At 38.8% G+C, this 19,481-nt stretch overlaps 1 protein-coding gene across 1 annotated transcript in view; it reads right to left on the reverse strand.

Moving 5' to 3' along the window:
- The window catches only part of DIAPH3 (diaphanous related formin 3), a 538,397-nt gene that overhangs the window by 483,106 nt on the left and 35,810 nt on the right, over positions 1-19,481 (reverse strand). The window contains exon 3 of the mRNA XM_081214488.1: positions 895-1,062. Within this exon, the coding sequence (XP_081070614.1) occupies positions 895-1,062 (168 nt within the window). The remainder of the gene's footprint in view (positions 1-894; positions 1,063-19,481) is intronic.

Below are 19,481 nucleotides of genomic sequence, written 5' to 3' on the forward strand. Positions count from 1 at the left end.
AAGACTAACAGAAAAATACTTCTAAAGTCATCATGTTCAGAACAGAATACCATCAAGTATGTTCTGTACTTCCTAGGTAGTTGTACTTTAACAGCTACTAGCTGCGGTAAGCCTCCATAAATGTCTAACATCACTGGCCTACTTGCTTTACTTACTCAGATGACACCAGCAATTATGAACCAAAAGAAAAATTTTTCTTAACAAGGTAGTCACAAGTGAACCAAAAAAGTACGATTCCAGAATCTCATGGATAATTTAGGTAGTGGCTCCACATATGATACGTGAATGAGGGGGCACTTTATTATCTTGAGTCCTCAAAGGTAGTCTTGAAGAAATCTACCTTATACAAGTCTCATTGACAGATGCAAAGGCTAGCAAAAATGGTTACGTTCTTTTGTTCTAGACTGAAATTATATCAACTTGTGGTGATAAAAGAATTACAAAGGCACACCCCAAACTCAGTGAGTTCAAGTGCAGATTTAACTGTTGCAGGACTATGCAAACCTGGTTATCGTGAGAACTGAGAAAGGACTCAAACAAGGTCCAAAAATCTGCACACTTAACAATGCACACAGCAGAGAGCTGTGACCGTCATTCTCAAATGCAACCGACCCAGACAGACCACTTAGATAATCCATTTAAGGCAAAAAGTATATCATTTGATACTTTAGAGGTTTATGTTTTTATGTATTTCTGTGTAAAACAACTGGTATGACATTTTTCTTCGGATTCTTATTTTTGTAAGCCTAAAACTCTATGCCTTAAGTACTATCTTAGTGACATCAGAAATCACCTATGGAACCTGAGTTTCAGACATGTGTGGTTCCATTAACATGAGTCGAAGCAAAGTCTTTCTTTTACATCAAACGTTTTATAAGGAATCAAAATTCTTACCATCATCTTTTCAAAAAGCTCTAAGAGTTCCTTCTCTGACAGTGGCTTTAGAATGTTTTCATTCATCTCTGAAGAGCAATCATTGCTTGAAAATGCAGTCTTCAGGTTGGAAAGTGGAGTCCTTTCTTTCTTGCTCCCTGGAATTCTTATGCTGGCAAATCTGTCCAGCTATGAAGAAAGATAAAATAAATAGCACACACGTAAGTATTCTCTTCTCCAACAATATTTACCTAATTCCCAAAATGAAAAAACAAACAGGGTCAATTACATTATCACTGTGATTTCATCAGGAGGCATTCAATTAATTCAGCACTTAATCTTTAAAGTTAAAAGAAATAATAAATATAAAAGTAAGAGTCTTCATAACCATCCTGTCGAAAGGCAGAAGAGATACACAACCTCAAAGGATTCCTTCTAATCTTAAGATTATAGAATTAAGAGTCTAATAAGTGACTTTTGCTTTACACATTAACAAATTAAGCACTTTTACAAAGGTAACTTAGCTAATTTAGTGGTTGGCAATCTAACTAGTACTCAGTGTCCTGCCCCCCAGCCCCTCATCCAGTGTCCTTTTCATAGTACAGACTATGGGGTGGGGAGGTGGGGGAGCAGGGCATGATTTAGGCATTTTAAAAATTGACTTTTACTTACACCTCCATAACTTGTTGGCCTGATAGACATCACATTTCTCTTTATTCAGGTTGGTCTGTATTTGAACTTCATGAACAAATATAGAGTAGCTAAAGCCTCAGGAACTAAAACTGGATTTTTGCTGCAATGAGATTTCTTCTACAATTATATCATCAAATAGTCCACGGATATTTGAAAATGCATAGATTAGTTTACAAAGTTAATTGTTCATTCATTGAAAATTGCTTGAATTTCACAAGTTCTATTCCTAACAGAGAACCCAGACACATACAGTGTTTCAAGTGGTAACCAGCAAAAAAGGTAAAGAAGTGTGTACTTAAAAAGCACAATGATTCTGGAATTGTTCAGCATAACTGTGCACACATTAAGCTACTATTTTCACCATATATATGTGTAGTACATAGTCCTGTACTATTCATTGTAGTAGCTACTAGCTATGTGTGGTTATTTAAATGCAAATTAAATTTTTTAATTCAGTTCCTTAGTTGCCCTAGTCACATACCAAGTGCTCAAGAACCACAAGAGTCTAGTGGCTCCCACAGTACACGCACAAAGTACATTTCTATCATGACAGAAGGTTCTACTGGATAGGGCTACTACAGCCCATTAAAGAAATATAACACTTAAAATTATCTGTTTAAAAGGACAGTAAGTCACAGTATTGATTATTCACTTCACTAAAGAAATAGGACTTTTTTCAAATAATGATATGCAAAGATAATAATGATTATCTTTCAAAATAGGACTTTTTTCAAATAATGATATGCAAAGATAATAATGATTATCTTTCAAAATAGGTCTTTAAGTTCACTTTGGAGATAATCCCTAGGGAAAACACCATGTACTATACACTTACACATGGTCCATCTAACATGAACTAAACATTCAAGTACTAACAATATGACAGCTTCTGGCAGGATTACAAAGTAGTCACAAAACACCACTGTTCTCATCCTAACAACAAAAGAAGCCAGATACCCTATAAAATTGTACTTGCTACTGTTTTCAACCCATCAGGAAGCTGAGGAAACAAGAAAACCTGTAAGAACTAAATACTGGGACGTGACAAACTGCTTTTATCCCTGACGAACAGCTGAAGAAAAATAAATGTAAAGAAAAACCAGCCAAGTTTTTTTTATGAACTTTGACAGCTGCGTGGGTACTGGCATGAGAGATTAGAATTCCAAGGGCCTCGGTCATGAAGCCCCAACCATGGAGCAAGTCTGCACCCTCTTACCAACTCTTTCCCTCAAGTCTTCACCAGCTACATGGGGTAGGAGGCCAATGGCTGGGAGCAGAGCAGGAAAGCTGAGCGGGATGCTTGCTCCCTGAGGCATGAGGGGTCTCTCCCAATGCAAAGCAGCTGCTCTCCGAAGGCTCTGGACCAGACAGAAGACTGAGAGAAATCCAGGCCTTCTGAGAGCACACAACAGCTGAGCACAGCTGACAGAGAGCACACGAAGGCTGGGAGCAGGATACCAGGTCTCTCTGAAGAAACAGAGAGCCAGCAATAGAACTGAAAACAAAAAAGAGAATGCTACAGTAACCCTAAAAATGGACATCAGAACTTTAAAGCAGAAAGAAACATTCCACGGTTTTCAAAGCTAAAGTTCAGTTGTAATGTCAAAAAGCAGATTTCCAGAATCTCATTAGCACTCAGATCCTAATCCCTCAAAACATCTGAGGCCACAGATGAGCTGAATAAAAAACTGAAGCAGCAGGAAACCAAACCCAGCTCAACTAGAGATCACAGTGACTCAGACCCCATTCCAACAGCCTGAAAGAAGGGCATGCCCTTTCTTGGAAGCAAATATTATTTAATTTCTACTGTAATTAAATAAAATGTCCACCATACAATCAAATATTGCTAGACACACAAAGGAGCGAGAAATGTGCCCAGAGTCAAAAGAAATCACCTAGAGATGGCCCAGAGGGTAGAATTACTAAACAGCCTACTTAAAATAAGATTTATAAAAATATGCTAAAGGATATAATGAAGAGTGGCCATCATGCATGAAGGATGGAGAATTTCAGCAGCAAACCATGGATACTATTTTTTTTAATCTATTAGAATGAAAAATGTATCAGAAATGAAGAATTCATTAGATGGCCTAACAGAACCTGAACATTGCTGAGGAAAGAATTGGTGAACCTAAACACATATCAATAGAAAGTATCTAAACTGAAACAAAAAGGAAAAAAAAAATGGGAAAAGGGAAGAAAAAGAATAGAGTAACCACAATCCGTGATACAATATGAAATGTTGTAACACAAGTGTAACTGGGGTCCAGAAGCAGAAGAGAGAGGATAGATAGATAGGTAGATAGACAGATAGACATATACATGTATCAATTCACAGATCCAAGAAGCTCAGCAAACCCCAGAAAGAATACCAAAATAACAAACAAAAAGCAAACAAACAAAAAAACACCTAGGAGCCTCATAGTCAAACTGCTGAAAATTAAAAATAAATGGCAAACCACAAAAGTACAGCCAGAGAAAAGAAGACATTATATATAGAACAAAAATGATACAAATGAAAATTTCTCACCAGAAACAATGCCAGCAAAAGACAATGGAATGGCATCTTTGAGGTACTGAAAGAAAAATACCCTTACCCTAGAATTCTATGTTTAGTAAAAATACTTTTCATAAATAGAAGCAAAAGAAAGACATTTCCAGACAGACAAAAGCTAGAGAATCTGTCTGCAGCAGATCTCCTCTACAAAAAGTGTCAAAAGAAGCTTTTCAGGCAGAATTGATAGAAATGGAATCCCATATTTACAAAAAGAAATGAAGAGCAATGGAGAGGTTGCTCTATTAGAAGTTGGTGATACAAAGATAAATGAGCTATTTAGAACGTAAATAACAAATAACAGTCCAGTGGAGGAGACAAGCACATAGACAGGTAATTATAAAGCTATGTAGACAATGTAGCAAGAAGTGTATACAGTGTATCACAGTAGCAAAGAAGAGGGCCCTCTAACTCACCAACATAAACTTTCCCTGCTTTGAAATAACCCAGAAACATAAAATTATCTCCACATGAATATATGTCCAGAAGTTATGTCTCTATGTACATCAGTACTCCAATCCTTGATACTTGTTTTAAAAAACTAGGGACACCCAACAGCTGTTTTAAGAAATGGGGCTGGTTCCTCTGTCTTCTGAATCACTACTTCATTGCCATCATATCTATACATGTAATATCAATTCTTGAGTGTAGAAACTATGCTAACTCCTCTTCACACACCACACACACACACAAACACACACACACAAAGTTAATTAATATGCTAAACTTATAATGAAGTGAAATTAAGCAAAATATCATTAATGCAACATCAATATTATAAATGTAAACATGTCAATGAATGGGAATAGTAAGTTTAAGCAATTCACAAGCTAATTTGTGAATACTTAACTTCCAACAGTGTAGAAGAAATCAAAATTTTAGTTTTCACCAAAAGTCAAAAAATTTTAAATAAAAATCTCTGAAAGTCATAAAAATAACAATGACTAATATTTATTGAGCCCCTTCTATATCTACACACTGTGCTAAGAGCTTGAAATGAAGCATCAGGTTGAATGTATTTGTTTAATCCTTCAATGAGGAAACTATATGTTTAAATATCAAAGAACAAGCTCCAAAACACTTTTAAACATAAAAATGCCATAGTATTTAGCCTAAAAAAATAGCATAAAGAAAAAAAAATTAACCCATTATGTTTTTAGATGTAGGACTGCATTTGTATCACTAAACAATACCAGAATTTGTACAATAATACAAAATTAGCACACCTCCCCCACGTGCTTAGCACCTAAACTCTGCGGGAGGGTTGCCTTCTATCCAAGTGTTTAAACAAATGTGCACTGGCCCACTAGCCTAGCTAGCTAAAGGCAAGATAGGAAAAATTAGCATATCCCTTTTCCAACTTCTAACTAAGATCAGTGTTTCATAATTTCAATGCTTTTATTTATTTTCCCTGATTAGAAAGGAATGAAAGACAAAATAAGGAAGGAGCCATGGGAGAAAAATAAATACAATCCTTCCTCCTATATTAGAACAGTAAACTGAATTTGTTGAATACCTCGGGCTTAAAGTAAAAGCATTCCCAGGTATGTGATGCTCTACTGAGCACTACAAGTAGTTTCCAAATAATCTGGGCACTATAACAAGCTACGTACAGAGTGAACTTTACTATCTTTACTATCAAATCAGTGTACATGTTCTAAAGAAGTTTCATTTTTTTTAAGGGATGATACTATGACTCCACTCATAAATGGGAAAAAAAAAAACACTCCTAATTGATCTTTCATGGAATTACACATACAATTTGCTTAAACCAAGACACAAGAGAACATAAAGGCAAACTTTTAAAATACTTTTGTACATAAAAACACGATAGAAATCCCCATCATACTAACTATAAGTCAATCGTTATTTAACTTGGCAATTTCGCTGCAAGTGTATGTGTTTTACAATGTGCACTTGGACTGCCACTCCTAATTTCACCTGAAATTCTCTTAAAGTTCAGCTGGAAACACAACCCAAGTAGGTGAAGTACACAATCTGCATTTGTTGAAGAACTGGTTAAATACATAGAAGACTGAGGGAATCCTATTATAATGCTGTTTGGAGGTGGTACTACACACAATTAATATGGCTTCAGCTGTGTCTGGGGTATACTGGGTTTTGTAAATTCATATCACTTATCTTCAGGGGAAGGTACATGAGCACTCTACTGAGTAATATACTGATAATCAGTAATGACAGTTTTAAAAAATTTAAACCTCTATCTGGATGTTTAGCTATTGTATAACACTGTAAGAGTGAAAACACAGTTTTTACTGTTACAATGTCTTAAATGCTAACAGGGCAGTGATTATTTTTAATTTAAAAACGAAAGGAAGGGGAGAAGCTTCAAGATGGCGGAAAGTAAGACGTGGAAATCACCTTCCTCCCCACAAATACATCAGAAATACGTCTACATGTGGAACAACTGCTACAAAACACCTACTGAACGCTGGCAAAAGACCTCAGACCTCCCAAAAGGCAAGAAACTCCCCCACGTACCTGGGTAGGGCAAAAGAAAAAAGAATAAACAGAGACAAAAGGACAGGGACGGGACCTGCACCACTGGGAGGGAGCCGTGAAGGAGGAAAGGTTTCCACACACTAGGAAGCCCCTTCACCGGCGGAGACTGCGAGTGGCGGAGGGGGTAAGCTTCGGAACCGTGGAGGAGAGCGCAGCCACAGGGGTGCGGAGGGCAAAGCAGAGAGATTCCCGCACAGAGGATCGGTGCCGACCAGCACTCACCAGACCGAGAGGCTTGTCTGCTCTCCCGCCAGGACGGGTGGGGGCTGGGAGCTGAGGCTTGGGCTTCGGTCCGATCGCAGGGAGAGGACTGGGTTTGGCTGCGTGAACACAGCCTGAAGGGGACTTATGCGCCCCAGGTAGCCAGGAGGGAGTCCGCGAAAAGTCTGGAGCTGCCGAAGAGGCAAGAGACTTTTTCTTGCCTCTTTGTTTCCTGGTGCGCAAGGAGACGGGATTAAGAGCGCCGCTTAAAGGAGCTCCAGAGACAGGCATGAGACGCTCAGGCTGCTGCTGCCGCCACCAAGATGCCTGTGTGCAAGCACAGGTCAGTATCCACACTGCCCCTCCCGGGAGCCTGTGCAGCCCGCCTCTGCCAGAGTCCCGTGATCCAGGGACAAGTTCCCCGGGAGAACGCATGGCACGCCTCAGGCTGGTGCAACGTTCCGCCGGCCTCTGCCGCTCCAGGCTCGCCCCACATCCGTACCCCTACCTCCCCACGGCCTGACTGAGAGCCCCCGAAGCAAATGCTCCTTTAACCCCATCCTGTCTGAGTGAAGAACAGATGCCCTCAGGCGACCTACACGCAGAGGCGGAGCCAAATCCAAACCTGAACTCCAGGAGCTATGCGAACAAAGAAGAGAAAGGGAAATTTCTCCCAGCAGCCTCAGAAGCAGCGGATTAAATCTCCACAATCAACTTGATGTACCCTGCATCTGTGGAATACCTGAATAGACAAGAAACCATCTGAAATTGAGGAGGTGGAGTTTGGGAGCAACGATGTATATATTTTTTTCACTTTTTCTCTTTTTGTGAGTGTCTATATGTATGCTTCTGTGTGTGATTTTGTCTGTATAGCTTTGCTTTTACCATTTGACCAGGGTGCTGTCTGTCTGGTTTTTTATTTTTTTGTTATTTTTTTTAATTAAAAAAAAATTTTTTCTTAATAATTATTTTTTATTTTTTAATTATTTTATTATATTTTACTTTTTTTTTTTTTAATCTTCTTCTTTCTTCCTTTTTTTTTCTCCCTTTTACTCTGAGCCATGTGGATGAAAGGCTCTTGGTGCTCCACCCAGGCACCAGGGCTGGGCCACTGAGGTGGGAGAGCCAAGTTCAGGACACTGGTCCACAAGAGACCTCCCAGCTCCACATAATATCAAACGGCGAAAATCTCCCTGAGATCTCCATCTCAACACCAAGACCAGCTTCACTCAACGACCAGCAAGCTACAGTGCTGGACACCCTATGCAAAACAACTAGCAAGACAGGAACACAAACCCATCCATTAGCAGAGAGGCTACCTAAAATCATAATAAGGCCACAGACACCCCAAAACACACCACCAGACGTGGACCTGCCACCAGAGAGACAAGATCCAGCCTCATCCACCAGAACACAGGCACCATTCCCCTCCACCAGGAAGCCTACACAACCCACTGAACCAACCTTAGTCAATGAGGACAGACACCAAAAACAACGGGAATTACGAACCTGCAGCCTGCGAAAAGGAGACCCAAACACAGTAAGATAAGCAAAATAAGAAGACAGAAAAACACACAGCAGATGAAGGAGCAAGGTAAAAACCCACCAGACCTAACAAATGAAGAGGAAATAGGCAGTCTACCTGAAAAAGAATTCAGAATAATGATAGTAAAGATGATCCAAAATCTTGGAAATAGAATAGAGGAAATACAAGAATCGTTTAACAAGGACCTAGAAGAACTAAAGAGCAAACAAACAGTGATGAACAACACAATAAATGAAATTTAAAATTCTATAGAAAGGATCAATAGCAGAATAACTGAGGTGGAAGAACAGATAAGTGACCTAGAAGATAAAATAGTGGAAATAACTACTGCAGAGCAGAATAAAGAAAAAAGAATGAAAAGAATTGAGGACAGTCTCAGAGACCTCTGGGACAACATTAAACCCACCAACATTCGAACTACAGGGGTCCCAGAAGAAAAGAAAAAGAAAGGGACTGAGAAAATATTGGAAGAGATTATAGTTGAAAACTTCCCGAATATGGGAAAGGAAATAGTTAATAAAGTCCAGGAAGCACAGAGAGTCCCATACAGGATAAATCCAAGGAGAAACATGCCAAGACACACATTAATCAAAGTATCAAAAATTAAATATAAAGAAAAAATATTAAAAGCAGCAAGGGAAAAACAAGACATAAGGGAATCCGCATAAGGTTTACAGCTGATCTTTCAGCAGGAATTCTGCAAGCCAGAAGGGAGTGGCAGGATACATTTAAAGTGATGAAGGAGAAAAAACTACAACCAAGATTACTCTACCCAGCAAGGATGTCATTCAGATTTGATGGAGAAATTAAAACCTTTACAGACAAGCAAAAGCTAAGAGAATTCAGCACCTCCGAACCAGCTTTGCAACAAATGCTATAGGAACTTCTCTAGGCAGGAAGCACAAGAGAAGGAAAAGACCTACAATAATAAACCTGAAACAATTAAGGACATGGTAATAGGAACATACATATCGATAAATACCTTAAATGTAAATGGATTAAATGCTCCAACCAAAATACATAGACTGGCTGAGTGGATACAAAAACAAGACCCTTATATATGCTGTCTACAAGAGACCCACTTCAGACCTGGGACACATACAAACTGAAAGTGATGGGATGGAAAAAGATATTCCATGCAAATGGAAATCAAAAGAAAGCTGGAGTAGCAATTCTCATATCAGACAAAATAGACTTTAAAACAAAGACTATTACAAGAGACAAAGAAGGACACGACATAATGATCAAGGGATCGATCCAAGAAGAAGATATAACAAATGTAAATATTTATGCACTCAACATGGGAGCACCTCAGTACATAAGGCAAATACTAAAAGCCATAAAAGGGGAAATCCACAGTAACACAATCATAGTAGAGGACTTTAACACCCCACTTTCACCAATGGACAGATCATCCAAAATGCAAATAAATGAGGAAATACAAGCTTTAAATGATACATTAAACAAGATAGACTTAACTGATACTTATAGGACATTCCATCCAAAAACAACAGAATACACATTCTTGTCAAGTGCTCATGGAACATTCTCCAGGATAAATCATATCTTCGGTCACAAATAGGCCTTAGTAAATTTAAGAAAATTGAAATTGTATCAAGTATCTTTTCCGACCACAATGCTATGAGACTAGATATCAATCACAGGAAAAAAAAAATCTGTAAGAAATACAAACACATGGAGGCTAAACAACACACTACATAATAACCAAGAGATCACTGAAGAAATCAAACAGGACATCAAAAAATACCTAGAAAAAAATGACAATGGGGGCCTCCCTGGTGGCGCAGTGGTTGAGAGTCCGCCTGCCGATGCAGGGGATACGGGTTCGTGCCCCGGTCTGGGAGGATCCCATATGCCGCGGAGTGGCTGGGCCCGTGAGCCATGGCCGCTAAGCCTGTGCGTCCAGAGCCTGTGCTCCGCAACGGGAGAGGCCACAACAGTGAGAGGCCCGCATACCACAAAAAAAAAAAAAAAAAAAAAATGACAATGGAAACACATGACCCCAAAACTATGGCATGCAGCAAAAGCAGTTCTAAGAGGGAACTTTATAGCTATACAAGCCTACCTTAAGAAACAAGAAACATCTCAAATAGACAACCTAACCTTCTACCTAAAGCAATTACAGAAAGAAGAACAAAAAAACCCCAAAGTTAGCAGAAGGAAAGATATCATAAAGATCAGATCAGAAATAAATGAAAAAGAAATGAAGGAAATGATAGCAAAGATCAATAAAACTAAAAGCTGGTTCTTTGAGAAGATAAACAAAATTGATAAACCTTTAGCCAGACTCATCAAGAAAAAAAGGGAGAAGACTCAAATCAATAGAAGTAGAAATGAAAAAGGAGAAGTAACAACAGGCACTGCAGAAATACAAAGGATCATGAGAGATTACTACAAGCAACTATATACCAATAAAATGGACAACCTGGAAGAAATGGAAAAATTCTTAGAAATGCACAACCTTCCGACACTGAACCAGGAAGAAACAGAAAATATGAACAGACCAAAATCACAAGCACTGAAATTGAAACTGTGATTAAAAATCGTCCAACACACAAAAGCCCAGGACCAGATGTCTTCACAGGCGAATTCTATCAAACATTTAGAGAAGAGCTAACACCTATCCTTCTCAAACTCTTCCAAAATATAGCAGAGGGAGGAACACTCCCAAACTCATTCTACGAGGCCACCATCACTCTGATACCAAAACCAGAAAAAGATATCACAAAGAAAGAAAACTACAGGCCAATATCACTGATGAACATAGATGCAAAAAACGTCAACAAAATACTAGCAAACAGGTCTCCCATGGTGGCGCAGTGGTTGAGAGTCCGCCTGCCGATGCAGGGGACACGGGTTCACGCCCCGGTCTGGGAAGACCCCACATGCTGCGGATCGGCTGGGCCCGTGAGCCATGGCCGCTAAGCCTGCGCGTCCGGAGCCTGTGCTCCGCAACGGGAGAGGCCACAGCAGTGAGAGGCCCGTGTACAGAAAAAAAAAAAAATACTAGCAAACAGAATCCAACAGCATATTAAAAGGATCATACACTATGATCAAGTGGGGTTTATCCCAGGAATGCAAGGATTCTTCAATATAAGGAAATCAATCAACATGATACACCATATTAACAAATTGAAGAAAGAAAAACATATGATCATCTCAATAGATGCAGAAAAAGCTTTCGATAAAATTCAACACCTGTTTATGATAAAAAAAAAAAACCTTCCAGAAAGTAGGCATAGAGGGAAATTTCCTCAACAAAATAAAGGCCATATATGACAAACCCACAGCCAACATCGTCCTCAATGGTGAAAAACTGAAACCATTTCCACGAATATCAGGAACGAGACAAGGGTGCCCACTCTCACCACTATTATCCAACATAGTGTTGGAAATTTTAGTCACAGCAATCAGAGAAGAAAAAGAAATAAAAGGAATCCAAATCAGAAAAGAAGAAGTAAAGCTGTCACTGTTTACAGGTGACATAATACTATACATAGAGAATCCTAAAGATGCTGCCACAAAACTACTAGAGCTAATCAATGAATTTGGTAAAGTAGCAGGATACAAAATTAATGCACAGAAATCACTTACATTCCTATACACTAATGATGAAAAATCTGAAAGTGAAATTAAGAAAACACTCCCGGGCTTCCCTGGTGGCGCAGTGGTTCAGAGACCGCCTGCCGATGCAAGGGACACGGGTTCGTGCCCTGGTCTGGGAAGATCCCACATGCCAGCGGAGCGGCTGGGCCCGTGAGCCATGGCCGCTGAGCCTGCGCGTCCTGAGCCTGTGCTCCACAACGGGAGAGGCCACAACATTGAGAGGCCCACATACCGAAAAAAAAAAAAAGAAAGAAAAGAAAACACTCCCATTACCATTGCAACAAAAAGAATAAAATACCTAGGAATAAACCTACCTAGGGAGACAAAAGACCTGTATGCAGAAAATTATAAGACACTGATGAAAGAAATTAAAGATGATACAAATAGATGGAGAGATATACCATGTTCTTGCATTGGAAGAATCAACATTGTGAAAATGACTACTACCCAAAGCAATCTACAGATTCAATGCAATCCCTATCAAACCACCACTGGCATTTTTCACAGAACTAGAACCAAAAATTTCACAATTTGTATGGAAACACAAAAGACCCTGAATAGCCAAAGCAATCTTGAGAAAGAAAAACAGAGCTGGAGGAATCAGGCTCCCTGACTGCAGACTATACTACAAAGCTACAGAAATAGAGAGAGTATGGTACCGGCACAAAAACAGAAATATAGATCAATGGAACAGGATAGAAAGCCCAGAGGTAACCCCACACATAGATGGTCACCTTATCTTTGATAAAGGAGGCAAGAATATACAGTGGAGAAAAGACAGCCTCTTCAATAAGTGGTGCTGGGAAAACTGGACAGCTACATGTAAAAGAATGAAATTAGAACACTCCCTAACACCATACACAAAAATAAACTCAAAATGGATTAAATATCTAAATGTAAGGCCAGACACCATCAAACTCTTAGAGGAAAACATGGGCAGAACACTCTATGACATAAATCACAGCAAGGTCCATTTTCACCCAACTCCTAGAGAAATTGAAATTAAAAGAAAAATAAACAAGTGGGACCTAATGCAACTTAAAAGCTTTTGCACAGCAAAGGAAACCATAAACAAGATGAAAAGACAACCCTCAGAATGGGAGAAAATATTTGCAAATGAAGCAACTGACAAAGCATTAATCTCCAAAACATACAAGCAACTCATGCAACTCAATATCAAAAAAAACAAATAACCCAATCCAAAAATGGGCAGAAGACCTAAATAGACACTTCTCCAATGAAGATATACAGATTGCCAACAAACCCATGAAAGAATGCTCAACATCATTAATCACTAGAGAAATGCAAATCAAAACTACAATGAGATATCTTCTCCCACCAGTCAGAATGGCCATCATCAAAAAATCTAGAAACAATAAATGCTGGAGAGGGTGTGGAGAACAGGGAACCCTCTTGCACTGTTGGTGGGAATGTAAATTGATACAGCCACTCTGGAGAACAGTATGGAGGTTCCTTAAAACACTGAAAATAGAACTACCATACGACCCAGCAATCCCACTACTGGGCATATACCCTGAGAAAACCATAATTCAAAAAGAGTCATGTACCAAAATGTTCACTGCAGCTCTATTGACAATAGCCAGGACATGGAAGCAACCTAAGTGTCCATCAACAGATAAATGGATAAAGAAGACGTGGCACATATACACAATGGAATATTACTCAGCCATAAAAAGGAATGTAACTGAGTTATTTTTAGTGAGGTGGATGGACCTAGAGACTGTCATATAGAGTGAAGTCAGTCAGAAAGAGGGAAACAAATACCGTATGCTAACACACATATATGGAATCTAAAAAAAGAATAAAAAGTGGTCAGAAGAACCTAGGGGCAAGATGGGAATAAAGATGTAGACTTACTGGAGAATGGACTTGAGTATACAGGGAGGGGGAAGGGTAAACTGGGACAAAGTGAGAGAGTGGCATGGACACATATACACTACCAAACGTAAAACAGATAGCTAGTGGGAAGCAGCCACATAGCACAGGGAGATCAGCTCGGTGCTTTGTGACCACCTAGAGGGGTGGGATAGGGAGGGTGGGAAGGAGGGAGATGCAAGAGGGAAGACATATGGGGACATATGTATATAATTGATTCACTTTGTTATAAAGCAGAAACTAACACACCATTGTAAAGCAATTATACTCTAATAAAGATGTTTTAAAAAAAAGGAAGATATGTAATTATTAGTCATCTTAGAATTTGAAAAGTCAGAAAAACTATTTGTGATCAATACCTGAAATCCAGAAAAATATATCACTTAAAATTATCAGTTTTCATGCAATCTTGTACTACATTTAAGAGAAGGAAAAAACTTAACAGCTAAAGTAACTTGCCTTTTTAATTATCTTTATTACTAACCAAGCAACTTACTGATTAAAAACATGGCTCCAGTGTCTGACTTCTGAATCCTGCCCAGCCCCTTGCTTGCTGGGTTACCGTAACCAAACTACTTAAAATTTCCAGGATATTATCTTTGGTGAAGACCTGGTTAGATACACAGAAGACTGAGGGAATTCTATTATAGTGCTATTTGCAGGTGGTACACCACACTTAATTAATATGGCAGTGAGTTGTTAATATGAAATAAAACTACTTCTCACCTTTCAGCTTCAGGTTAAAAGGCTGACCACTCTATCTAAAGTAGAACATGAGCTCACCCACTCCCCTTTCTCTGTCACAGCACACAATTTATTTTGTTCATATGTCCTGACATATGACTTACAAAAACCTATAATTTTCATATATTTTGTAAGTGTTGACTCTGCCTCTTTCCCACCAAAATGTAAGTTCCATGCTAGACAAACCATCAACTGTCTTATTTGTGGTGGCCAGTCTCTAGGACAGCCCCCAATGATCCCCTGACTTGTGTAACCAACAGCACACTGTGAAAACTATGGAGTGTCATTTCCAAGACTAGGTCATAAGAGACATTACAGCTTTTGTCTTGCTCCCTCTTGGATCACTCACTCTAGGATATGCCAGCTGCCAGATCACGAGGACACTCAAGAAGACCTAGGGGGAGGCCCAAAGGGCAAAGAACTGAGCTAAAGAAGCTAGAGAAGCAGGGAGGCGTCTTGCCAACAGCCATGTGCTTAAGCCATCCCGGGAGCCCCAGTCAAACCTTCAGATATGAGAGCTCTAGACAACATCTTCACCGCAACCTCCTGAGACACCAAGTCAGAACCACCCAGCTAAGCAAATTCCAAACTCCTGACCCACAGAAACAATACGAGATAATAAATGTTTGCTGTTTCGGCTTAGTTTGTTACACAGCAGCAGGTAACTGTTACAGCCATTGTTGTGTGTTCAGCCTATGGAACAGTTGCTGGCAGAAAGCTAGCAGTCAATAAGTACTTGAAGGTATGGATAAATAAGCAATTACTAGAGATAAAACACATAAAACATAGTGCCATCCCATAAATGTTTACCACTTAAGGGAAAAATATAATAACAAATTACAAATAAAGTATTGTAAAGGCCCTCAAGAAAATCATAAGTAAATTAGCAACAGATAGAGACCAGCGATTAATTCCAGGGTTGAGAAGGAACCTCGAGAGAGGCTTTGGAAAGGGGATACACAGGGAACCTGGTGAGGCTGATATGAGAATTACAGGAGATGGTGCATGTTACAAGCGAAGCAGTGTACCTGAGTTGTTCCATGGTCTTTACTAAAATGCTGGTGACATCACTATTACAAAGAGACATCGTTGTGGGGAGGAAAACTGGCCGTTCATTGTTTCAGGTGTGATAAGCTAACCACCCCAGTCATAGGTACAATCACCCAATAACAATTCCCACAAACCCACCAACTACCTCATTCTACCTTCAATGTTCCTAAATATTACAAATGGGCATTTCCCACTTTTAACTTGTATTATTGAAATTTATGAAAAGTTCTTTAGCCAGACGCTTCTTTGAAAAGATGAAAAAGTACCACCCCCCAAAAAAAAATTAACTACTTACAATGATTTGCTCACATTTAGATTTCATACAGTATTTTAATATCATTAAATGAGAAACATTATATTATTGAAATTCCTTTAAATTGCTTGAAAATAAGTTACCACATGAAGTATGTATTCCACAGCCAAGTGCCATGTGCAGAGCAGCCAATGGAAATGCCCACGTAGGGAAGAACGAAGGCCTCAGTCTTTCTTTATCTGTGATAAAGTAACAAGTCCAATCCTACTGTGCATGTGTTTGGTTGCTTATTTGTTTTTTTGTTTTGCCTATGTTTATAATTTTTTTAAATACTAAGTTTCACTTAAAGGTTAATTAAAAAGATTTAATCCTTTCCCATTAAGTTCAATAACACCATGAATTCTACCACAAACCCCTTGGTGGTCCATGGACCACAGGTTAAGAGTCCCTGGTAGGTAGATATGGAATAATAACAGAAATAGTGGTGGAAAAGAAAGTAACTCAAGTTCTAATGCTTGCAGTGAATCAATGGGAGGGACTAGATGACCTACAGTTGAGACCAACATGGAGAAATGAAATAAAAATGCTCAAGAAGAGCTGGAAGCTTTTGAATGAAGAGCTACCAGGAAAATAAAGTCCTCAAATAACCCCTAAGTTTCAAGTAAAGCAAGAGGAAAGCAAACATTCAAAGGTAACAGGCTTTGAGTTCCAAAGAGCAAAGTAGGAGGGTTTTTGAAGGCTGGAGAAGTTGGGAGATACTGTCAGATTAAAAAAATAAACAGACCTGGATGGGGGAGAAGCACACAGGTGCTTAGTGAAGATGTGGATTGATTATGACTTCTGATGTTGACTCTGGTCAGTAGAAAAGTGATTTGAATTGTAATAACTTTAATGAAAATTAACTAGGAAACATAAATCAAACCACGTGGACTGTATCTTCTCAATTTATCTTCTCTCTGCCCTCTGCCCCTACTGCCACTACCCTAGTTCAGGCCACCTGAACAATTGCTGCAGCCTCCAAACTTGTCCCTGTGTCTTCACTGCCCCCTACCTCTACCCCACCCCGAGCTATTCTCTGCACTGATGTCAATTTGATCTTACCGAAACACAAATCAAATCATGTCCCTCACTCCTGTGCTTAAAACCTTCAGCCTTTGTAACCCCATTACTCAGAGGATGACCCTCAAATATCTTACCATGGCTCAAAGGTCCACTTTAATCTAAATCTTACTTCCTCTCCAGACAATCTTTTCACTACTCCACCACCCTTATATGATCTAGATATAATGAATAACCTAGAGTCTTCTACACATGCACAAGCTATCCCTCATGCCTAGAACCTATCCACACCCACAACTCCTATCCCATCCCCTTTATCTGGCTAATTTCAACTCAATCCTTAGCTTTCAGTTTGAACTACATCTCATATAGGAGCCTTTCTGACACCTCAAAACTGGATTAGACGCCCTCAGACCTAGTGCTTTCCATTATATTATATGTATACTACTCTGAAACTGCCTTTCATCATACATATGTTTACTCAACAAACCTTTAAGTCCTTGAGAACAAGAATTGTTGTTTTATTCACTAAATGTTCCTGGAACTTGGCATGGTCCTAAGCATGTAGTGGGTGTTCTATTAATATTTGTTAACTGGGTTAATTAATGAATAGCTTCCTACCTTCCATGCCCAGGACACAAGCTACTGCATCTGCACTTCTAAATCCTTCTCAACGATATTTTAAATAAGGAATAATTAACACAGCATATCATGGAGAATTCCAGACATTATGCTTTTTATATATTAAATTTTAAAACCCAGACTCTTCCCAACACTGTTATTTCAAAGAGCAGTCCCCTACACTAAAAACAAGTATGAATTTCTGTAATTTAATACCATGGTATAAGATAGTAAGGAAAATACCCACTCAAAGGAAAAGAGCACAAATACATTTTAAAAGAATTTAATATTCAAAATACCTCAAAGTTATATATACCCACATCTACTCAAATACAGTTTCTAATTGCATATATTCAAATATTATAATACTATATGCTTGAAAGGAAATATAAATTAGCTCTGTAAATAAGTATCAGACTATTTTTAAGACATAGACCAATACTACCCATACACAAAAATTATCTGAAGACATCAACAATGGCTTTCTACTTGCCAACTTGACACTTCCACTAGGAATCCATTCCACTGATATCCAGGAAGTAAAATTATTAGAGTAAAAAAATTACTACCACTCCTGCCAGCCTGTATTCCAACCTGTCCTTTAAAACTCAACTGAAAAGTCACCTTCTCTATGAAGTCTTCTCAAAGACCAAAGTTGACCTTACCACTGTGCCATTCCAGCCCATATCACTGCACTACAACTGTATACTGGCTGTGTACACATCTGTTTCCCCACTGTTCCCAAAGGGCAGAGACAGATTATTCATTTCTCTATTCCTATAATAGTACTAAGCCCTCAATAAAGGCTTCATGAATGAATGGATAAAAGGATGAATAAACAAGTCTGCATACCCTACTACATCTTAGCATATTCAACTCTGAGAGCTCTTGATCTTATTCCCAAGTTTCGACTGATTTGAAGAGGAGCTCTCTAAACCAGCCCATAAATATTTAAAAAGTCCAAGATAGCACTTAAGTGTTACTACTGAAAATCTAAGTACAGGAAGCTCTAATTAACTCATATTAATGGACTCAGAAAGGCCCACCCAACTTAGTAAATAGTTTAAGTTTTATAGAACTTATTTTCACGTATATTCAGTTGTCCCAGTCCATGCTGGTATACCTACTTTACACAGAATATTTTGAATATATAGTTTTACAGAAAAGCTACAGAATATATTATCATACTTTTTGCTTTATCATTCATTTTTAACTTAAAAAGGAAAAATAAGAATAAAAATGCAAAATGAACAAATTATAGTACAGAAAGCTTTATATCTTATTAGGCCAATATTATAAAATTATTTTAAATTATTCTTTTCCATTGAGCTTTTTTTTTAAAGTTAATGATTTAGGTCCCGTGATCATACTTGCGAGTTAGACACAAATTCAGATAATCAAAATCATTTTATTTTCTTTCGTAAGTATGGCATCTAACTTAACATATATCTCACAAGACACAGCACATCTAGGTAGGCACAGGAATACTCTGCAGGTAGACAAAATCCAAGCCTGTCAGGCACATCCATCTGGAAACTCATCTTCGAGTGAACCAGTCTCACAGAAAACACCCAGGAATATGCTGGAGTGGTCTGGCAGCAGTTAGTTATACTGAGTGAGTCTGAAGGCCCATGGAGAACAGGGAAAGCTTCTCAAAGCACTCACCAGAATGCACACCCAGACCATGAAACCCTCAGCGTCTCTAAGACCCCATTCCCGAGGGGAACCAAGAAAGCCTGCAGGTATACCTGGCAGCAGGCTGCCGTTGTTGCTAGATCTGTGATTTCCATACAGAAGTTTTTCTACATCCTTTGCAATTAAGAAAACTTATATCCTTTACC

The sequence above is a fragment of the Mesoplodon bidens genome (assembly GCF_964165515.1).
Source record: "Mesoplodon bidens genome assembly, chromosome: 17".
Lineage (NCBI taxonomy): Eukaryota > Metazoa > Chordata > Mammalia > Artiodactyla > Ziphiidae > Mesoplodon > Mesoplodon bidens.